This window comes from Quercus robur, chromosome 3 (genome assembly GCF_932294415.1).
Source record: "Quercus robur chromosome 3, dhQueRobu3.1, whole genome shotgun sequence".
In the NCBI taxonomy this organism is placed as follows: Eukaryota; Viridiplantae; Streptophyta; class Magnoliopsida; order Fagales; family Fagaceae; genus Quercus; species Quercus robur.
Genome location: NC_065536.1, coordinates 37,794,997 through 37,804,306, shown reverse-complemented (window position 1 = coordinate 37,804,306; position 9,310 = coordinate 37,794,997). Strand labels below are relative to the sequence as shown.

The following is a 9,310-nucleotide window of genomic DNA, read 5'->3' as shown; positions in this document are numbered from 1 at the left end:
AATTGTGATGTTTCACAATTTGTACCCTTTATCCAGCACTGGGTATATGAACCTCGGACGTGCTTTGTTTCTCCATGATCTGATCTCTGATGAGGAAATAGACATCTGTGCTCATATCTTTCATGTTCTGCGCAAAACGGTTCTTCGAAATGAGTCTCGGATATGTGTTCCTTTCTGCAGTCTTATTTCACAGATCTTGAAGCTCAAGGGAATTTATCCAACGGCTGATGAAACTCCTCTCTCCAAACCAAGTCCAATCAACATGCGTACATTCAATGCAAGCGTTGGACATAGTCGGAAGAGAGCCAAACCAGAATCGTCTGCATCTCACAGTGACTCTCAGTTTAGCACTCTCTCCCTAGATGAGAAACTTGGTCGCATTGTTTCCTCTGTCCACGAGTTGAGCACAAAGGTGTCTGGACTCACAGCTTCTCTACACCATCACAGCACTCGATGGGATATGAAGCTTACTTCTCTTCAAGCTCAATTGGATCAAATTCAGAGAAAGCTGGAAGAGGATGACTAGCCTATTCCATGACAAAAAGGGGGAGTGATGGGCATTATCAAAGGGGGAGAATATTACTTAAGGGGGAGTGTCTTTACTTTCTTTTTTAGTTTCATTTGTTTTCTTTAAGTTGATATATTGTGTTTTGTAAACTGTTATTCAGGATGTTTTTGTTTTGTACCCATGTGCTTTTGTAAGCTTTTAGGGTTAATGTTTTATGCATAGTTTGTAGGCTTTGTGGTATGTACCTTGCTTAGTGCAGCCTTTTTGCTATGTTGAAACCAGTACTTTAATCTAAATGTTATGCATTTTGGTTTATGTACTGTCACTCTTGTGCCCTTGTAGGATTGTTCCTAGATGCATATGCCTTGTGTGCTATGCATTGGTTGAGTGTTGAGCATACAAGTGTCTTGCCTTGTGCTTGTTAACTTGTATGCCCTTGTGTTCATTCCAAGTGTGAATGAGCACTGTGATCACTATCTTGTGGTGTTCACTTGGTTGATCAAGCCATGGTTTGTTTATTAACTCCATCTTTGCTTGATCACATATTGCCTGTTTCATATGCATTTATAATTTTCTGCTTACAATGATCATGGTGTATTGTTGTGTTTCAGGAGTATTATGTTCATATGATTCAAGTGCTTCACAGCTTCTAGAGTTAGGTGTGAGTGAGTTTTGTTCAACTGTTCCCAACTCACATGTTAAGTCTAGAGTCTGTTTTAGGGTTTTGTCACGGAATAGCCAAAGGGGGAGATGTAAGGTTGAATTTATTCAACCATCTAATTGGCTTTATTCCGTGCCAAATTTGATTGTAACTCAGCATTTAGTAACCCTGTATTTAGGTGGGTTTGTTGTAAGGGTAGTGAGTGAGATAGAGTGAAGTTTGCTCAAGAGTGTGCAAGAAAACAGAGACTCGCGGCTGGGACTCGCGGGTGGACTCGCGGCTGCAAGTCGCCAGAAGCTGCACACGTGCCAAGCATGCTGGAAGATGAACAGTCATGCTAGCTGAAGCACTACAGGACAAAATAGGACAACTGCCCATACAGTTAACTCGCGACTGGATCTCGCGACTTGGTCCAGCCGCGAGGTCAAGCCGCGAGCCACTCCTGTTTTGTAAAACCTGACGTTTCACATTCCTCTCCCACTCCAGTATAAATACCCCTTTAACCCACGATTGAAAGAGAGCTTCCAGAGAGAATTTTGAGAGAGAAACCCTAAAGAAAAACCAGATTGCTTCACCCACAATCTCTACCTTAGAGTCTCTTCAAATTCCCTTACTCTCTTCCTCTCCATTGTTAAATCCTTGAGAGGCATTATACCAAACCTGGTTCTCACCATTATCATCTCTGTGAGACAGTCGTTTGGAGTTCTGGGAAGCAGTTAGGAAGGAGCCAATCTTCATTGGTTGATGCTACGGTCTAGTAGCGGAATCCGGGAAGCTAGAAAAGAAAAAGGTTCGGCGCAACCTCGTTGGAGCAAGAAGCTTGGAGGGCTTAGGTGCACTGGGTAGATTAGGCTTGGAGGGTCTATTGCTGTCCTTGTATCCCAACTGTATTTTCTAGTGGATTGATTACCGCTTGGAGGGCGGCGGAGAGGTTTTTCGCCGAGGACTTTGGTTTCCTCTTCGATAACACATCGCGTGTTGTCTTTGTGTTTGCATCTTCCTTCCTCTCTATCTTTGCCTTTATTTTATCTGCTGTGGTTTTATTTTGTTATGGCTTAGATAGTCGTTTAACCAATTTCATATTATATCATGTGTTAAGTTTCTGCACACTAGTTGTTTGACATTTTGCTTGAGTTGGTTAAGTTGTTTTTTTGGGGGTCTAAACGTTCAAAGGTGTTTTGTACACGTTTTTGAACTTTCAAGTAACAACATATATAATAATCTCTTGTTTGAGATGTTTGTAATGACATTTGATTTGTTGTGAGTTGTTTAACTGGCTCATAAATTTTTTACTTCTTTCTTTTTTGTTTTCTTGTTGGGAGAAACGGGCAAGAAAGGATGACCAGGAATTTCTTATTTGGACGTTGTCATGGTAGAATCTTATCTATGGGGTTTGAGTCTACAATTACAGAGAACCGACAAGTCATAACTGTTCTCTCAACTACACAAGAACTTTGACAAGCATTGAGCTGGCATATCAATTCAATACCCTGTTTCAAGAGAAGTTATATCATGTTTCCGATGCATGTTTCTTCTCCCTCACATGAGGGAGAAGAAATATGCACTAGAAACATGATAGAGTTTTCTTGTTTCAAGGATGAGATGAGTACCTCTGATGTTCTTGATAAACAGGGCCGGCCCAAGGCTTAGGCAAGTTAGGTCTAGGCCTAAGGCCTCACCAAAAAACAAAATTTTCCTTATGAAAAAATGTCCCACTTTCCATAGTTAAATGCTCAAATTTTTATAAAATTATGTATATATTTTCTAAAGGTTGTATATTTTTTATTTATTTGTGATGTTAAGGATATTACAAATTTTACTATTGGCTTACATATTGTCATGTTATTAATCACAAAAAAATGATATAAATATTCATTAGTTAAATTGATGAAGTTCAACAATGAGAGACAATGTCACATTATATTTTGAACATTTTATAGTACTTTTAATTAGCGCATTTTTCTTTTTCATTTCTATTAAGACTCTCAAAGTACGAGACCAATAGAACCTTAACTCAATTGAAACCCTATAATATTTCAAAAAGATGTTGCAAATGTGTTAAATCATCAATTATAGACTTTGATTTTTGTAAACTAATATCCTACAAAGCCACACACCAAATAATATCCATCTCTCTCTCTTAAAATCAAAATATAAAATTAAAAATTAGATTACAACTTTATTTAACTAAGTATCGTCTTATATCCAAAATAAAGTATCTTTTTCAATCGCAATACATTTTTATTTATTTTTATTAATATTTATAGTTCAACTATGATATTCAATTCTCTATATGAAATTAACATTAGTCTAGTTGGTATTATTTATATATTTAATGTATCAAATTAACCTTAATTTGATTAGTATTAAATAATTTTATTTAATTAATATTTATATATTAAAAGCCCCGCATAAATTTTTCGCCTTAGGCCTCAAATTCTGTTGGGCCACCCCTGTTGATAAATACTCTATAGCTAATAGAAACCTGCATACTAGTCAGAATTTGTAGGCATAGCACACAATGCATGACTATTATTTTAAAGAGTTCGGTTAATGTGTGTCTGTATACATTAAGTCATCTATTTTTGAAAATATTTTTTCCAGAATTAAAAAAGTATTGACAGTTTTTTCAATTCTCAAAATTTTTTTTATTAAAAAATAATTAATTATTGTATGCCCTTGAGTCACACGTTAGCAAAATCCTATTTTAAATTCAAATTTTGCTCAAAAACAGAAACCTATAGCCGAGGCAAGCTGAGTTGACAGTTTGCCACCCCTAGTCTGACTCCAGGGGAAGTCCTAGCAACTATAAATAAATAATAATCCCTGTTCATACTTACAAGCAAGAAGTTACCACAAAAATTGTCACACCAATCCATCATGGAGTGGATACGTTTGCACCCCCACCTAAAATGGAATCTGATGTCCTGAATCCATACGCTTGTTCCTGCATTCTATTTCACAATCTTCCCTTCCTGAAGAAGATGCCAAATGTTCTTTAAAGGAGATACCATGTCTGCATTTATGGAAGTGAGGTTTAATCAACATGCCCGCAAAACCTACCGATTGATTGAAGCATCCTCAAGCAACCATAAATTGTTCCTTTGTCATAGTGGTTTCCAGCTTATTTCAAATCTAAATTCAAGCTCTAGTACCATAATAAGTGACTCATTCACTGCTTTGTACCGGACTGTCTTGTTTGCTACTTTTTAGTGGGAAGTCACTTCATTTCTTTTCTTGGATTCTGACTTCCATAATATTTAAAACATGTATTGGTTCATTTTTTTAGGTGCAAATGCATGAAACGAACTTAAGTGTATATTGGTGGTGCTATCATGCCTAACATAAACATGTTACGGCCGCTAAGAGCATCCATAGCAGTGAAATTAAAAATTTAGTTATTTATCATCACAAAAAGTTACTTTATTTATTTTACTTACACATATGCTGCAGCAATGGATCTATTTTTTAGCTTTCAACACAATAAAATAATATAAACATTACAATAAAATAATATATCTACTACAATAAACAACAATCACAACCACCCGCAACTGCTACCACTGCCACTACTGCCGCTGCCACTGACTCTTCCACCACCATTGCAATCGCTACCGCTGCCACTACTGCCACCACCACCACTGCCGCCACCGACTCTTCCACTGCCAACGCCACTACCGCTGCCACCGACTCTTCCACTGCTAACATCACTGACTCATCCACCGTTGTCGCCACCACCAACTCTTTTACCGCCACCGCCGCCATATGATAGCAAATAATTGTCTAGTGTTAACACGTAATTTTTTTAACCCCAAATTATACTTATACATTTTTTTTTTACTAAAACAATTTCTCAATCATCATGATAGCAAATAAGAAACTAAAGTAACAATAATATTTTGTTTTAACCCCAAATTATATATATACAAATTTATCTTTTGATTAAAAAAAATTTCTCAATTGTCATGATAGCCTATTATCGTCTTAATTGTTCGGAATTAATTTTGGAACAATGTGAACTATGAAATGGAGGAACTTTATAAGAAAACATATAAAATAGAACACATATTATAGCTGGAACAATGTAGTCCATAGATTACTCACATACATAATGTTTGTTTTTAGACCCCTTAAAACACAACCAGATTAACCTAGTTATTTAGCCAAGTGATTACTTAGTCAAATTATTAGATTTAGGTTAACACAAATATATCATATCAATGTATAGTGCAGAAAATAAAGAACACAAAGATATGATGACCTAGGGAACCAAATCGGTAAAAACTTGGAGAGGATTTAACCTAGCTATCTTCAAGGTAAACCTGAATCCACTATGAAAGAATTGAAGTTTACACAATAGCGACTTAGACCACTAACATCCTATTGCTACCTTGAGTAAGAAAATTACTACCACGACCACGTGATAGTTTCGAGTCTATAGACTACTTCTTTCTTGAATTCCCAGCAAGTACAAGCACACCAGCTTGTGTATCTTTAAACTTCTTGAATGCAGCAACTGAATGATCACCACGTTCTTGACATAATCTTGAATCTTGGAAACCCTAAGTATGTGTGAAGGCAAACATCTCTAGATCTCACAAAAGATTCACACACACAGCATAAGGAGTAACATAAAAAACGTGGCTAGGGATTTCCTTTTATACCTAGGGCAAAACATAAAACCCTACACATCATATGGGCTTAAGGCTGAGTTGGAAATTCTGCAGAAAAAATAATCTGCATGACTTTTGATTGATCGAGTCTAATTCTTGATCGATCGAGCCAGACAGAATTGCACAATCAATTTTGTAGTGACTCGATTCCAACTTTACATAAAAGGCCTATACTTTGAGCCAGTCTAAAACAAGACTAAACCTGTTTTGATCATGGTTTGCCAACATACAATATGAAGTTCTAATATATTAGTTCCTAATTACTTAGAACTTAACACATAACTCAAACCAAATTACAATAAAACTCACATGCTCGCATAAGTTCCTATGACTCATGCTTCTCAACATATAAAAAAGGAAGTTCCTATGACTTGCCTTGCAATTGCCATAAATTTTCAATGAGGTCCAATTGGAGTTGAAAATGAATTTCTCGATCTCTAATGCATCCATACCTCTCAATGTATGACATAAATCCATCACTTTGTTCACGTAACACTTGCATAAGAGGATTATCCACTCCATCAATTTGTTCATAATCCAAGTCTACCACTTCATTATCATCCCGCTCATCTTCAACAATCATGTTATGGAGAATTATGCACGCTTTCATGATCTTTTGGAGTGTTTTAAGATGAAAAAATCGTGCAGGTCCACGAACAATTGTGAAACGTGCTTGAAGCACTCCAAATGCACGCTCAACATCCTTCTTACACGCCTCTTGGGTTGCTGCAAATAATTTTCGCTTATGTCCTTGTGGAGATGGGATTGTTTTCACAAATGTTTCCCACTTTGGATATATACCATCAGCAAGGTAATATCCCATTGTGTAGTCATGACCATTGATTGGGTAATGTACTGCAAGAGTACGTCCTTTAGCAAGTTCATTAAATACATGAGATCGCTTTAACACATTAATATCATTATTTGACCCAGGTAACCCAAAAAATGCATGCCATATCCAAAGATCATATGATACTACTGCTTCCAAAATAATAGTAGACTCACGAATATGACCACAATATTGACATTTCCATGAAGATGGATAATTTTTCCACTTCCAATGCATGCAATGAATTGAACCTAACATACCTGGAAAACTTCGGCATTTGCCTTGAGCTAAAAGTCTAGCAATGTCTTCATTGTTTGGCTTTCTCAAGTATTCCTCGGAGAAAATATCAATTACCGCATAAATTTTTTTTTCAAACTTTCTAATGTAGTAGTTTCTCCAATCCGCACATATTCATCTATCAAATCACCCGATACTCCATACACAAGCATTCTAAGTGTAGCAGTTATCTTTTGTAATGAAGATAAACGAAGTTTGTTGGCACTATTTCTTTTTTGGACAGAGTAAGAGTCATGAGCTTCTACCTTAGATTGAATATGAAGAAAAAGAGAATGTTTCATCCGAAATCTCCTACGAAATAAAGCAAGTGGATATATTGGTATGGGAGCAAAATAATCAAGAAAAAGCCTCTCATGGCCTACCAAATGATTACGTCAGATAGAGTGACGACATTTAGGTTGTGATGTTCATAACAAGTTCTTTGCTTATCTCATCCTCATCTGAGTCATCAAAAAGCAACTTGTGAAACAAAGAGTGATTCATGGATGCAACCTTCAAGACAATTGGAAAGCAATAATTACTATAGATGCAAGATTAAAGTCAAGTGACATAAGCCACAACAAAATGAATATAACCAATTCACGCACAAGTCACAACACAAACACATACATCTAGTTTAAGATTAAAGTCAAGTGACATAAGCCACAACAAAATGAATACAACCAATTCACGCACAAGTCACAACACAAACACATACATCTAGTTTAAGATTAAAGTCAAGTGACATAAGCCACAACAAAATATAAGTTACTACCAAAATACTTAAAGGCCTACATAAACCACTACAAAATACATAAAAGCTTAAGCTACATCCAAAATGCTATCAAACCCATTAATTACGTGAACTTCATCTTGCCATGATTTCCTCTTAGAGTTGTTCATAAAAAGCTTTTTGTGCTCCAGTCAAGCCACTTGTATCTTTCATCATGATTCTCTCCTCCTCTAACATATATTCCATCTCAAATTTTTTCTTCTCAATCATGACTCTTTCCTTCTCAATCTTAAGTTTTTCTTCACTTCTTTTCTTCTCAATCGCAAGTTTTTCCCTCTCAATAAACATTTTTTCCTCTTCCAATTGAGTTACATCCTCAATAAATTTCAATTTCTTGGTCAAATATTCCCCTACATCTTTTCCGATGGCTTTGTTTTTACAGATAACCTTTTCGGCCTTCCTACCAATTGGCCTCTCAAAATTGGAAGTGTCACCAAGTCCGGACCCACAATCCCCTTCACCAATAGATGTTGACTTCGGAGTTGGAGGCACAGATGCTCTCGATCTTCCATTAGGATTAGAAAACTTTGGTTGGTCCTTTAACATGAGCCAACAATGATCAAGAAGAAAGGATTTCTTGTGCGTCACTTTATACAAATCCTTCGCATTGGTAATCTAAAAATATTAAAAGAAATATAACATGATTAATATCTTCAAACTATTGGTGAATGGGTATGTTAACACTATTTCAATATAATTTATACCTTATCTTGTTCGGTTATACCACTTTGATGTTGTGTGTTAACTTTAGCCATACAACCGGCAAACTTATTTGTCTTTTCACTAATCGTTCCCCAACGACTTAGCAAGGAGATAATAGTACGTGTGGTATCGGATGTATTGTACTGCATGACGTATTCCCAAACTTTTTAACGAAATGTATTTAGTGTTTGTTCATTACTGTTTATGGCATCAACACTAGTATTGAGCCATGCTAACACTAGGAGTTGATCTTCCTCTATACTAAAGTTAGAGTCCCATTTTCCTTTTATAGAAGAGGCATTTTCAACTTGAGGTGGAGGTGGAGAATCAGAAATTGACATAGGAGTATTTTGAGATGTTCCCAAAAGTTGTGAGTCAATTTCTATATCCCCATTCATGATACCCGTGAAATATGTTAGGTCTCTATATAACTCCGTGTCTCTAGGTGACTCCATAAAATTAGAAAAAAAAATAAAATAAACTTCCCTGCACATAGAAAATTCCCAAAATAACATTTATATCAAAACTTAAAATACTTAGAATTATAACAATAGAACATGATTATGCTTAAATACTTAATTTGACATGTAGCTTAATCCCACTGATAAAGAAAACATCAAATTCATTTTTGAGCATCTCAAAACCAAACTAACAATTTCTCATTAAAATGACCATAAGAATCCTTTTGTGTGCTTTTGTTTCTAGTTTTGTGCAACAGAACATAAAACTAGGACAAGAACTTCTATTACAAGAAAACCACACAACAAATTCCTGCAAACAGAAAATTCCCAATACATTCCAATACAAATACATTTTGTCCATTCATGGATGCTCTGAATCAAAATGAATAAATGCTCTGAGATCAAAT

General features: G+C 35.9%; 2 protein-coding genes across 2 annotated transcripts; both read right to left on the bottom strand.

Moving 5' to 3' along the window:
- Positions 1 to 6,206: 6,206 nt before the first annotated feature.
- LOC126719591 (uncharacterized) lies at positions 6,207 to 6,665 on the bottom strand. Its single transcript, XM_050422126.1, has one exon. The coding sequence runs from the start codon at positions 6,663 to 6,665 to the stop codon at positions 6,207 to 6,209; it is 459 nt and encodes a 152-aa protein (XP_050278083.1).
- A 1,171-nt stretch (positions 6,666 to 7,836) lies between these two features.
- On the bottom strand, positions 7,837 to 8,591 carry LOC126719590 (glutathione S-transferase T2-like). Its single transcript, XM_050422125.1, has 2 exons — positions 8,445 to 8,591; positions 7,837 to 8,355 (listed from the first exon to the last, which is right to left on the bottom strand). The coding sequence occupies exons 1-2, from the start codon at positions 8,589 to 8,591 to the stop codon at positions 7,837 to 7,839; spliced, it is 666 nt and encodes a 221-aa protein (XP_050278082.1).
- Positions 8,592 to 9,310: the final 719 nt, after the last annotated feature.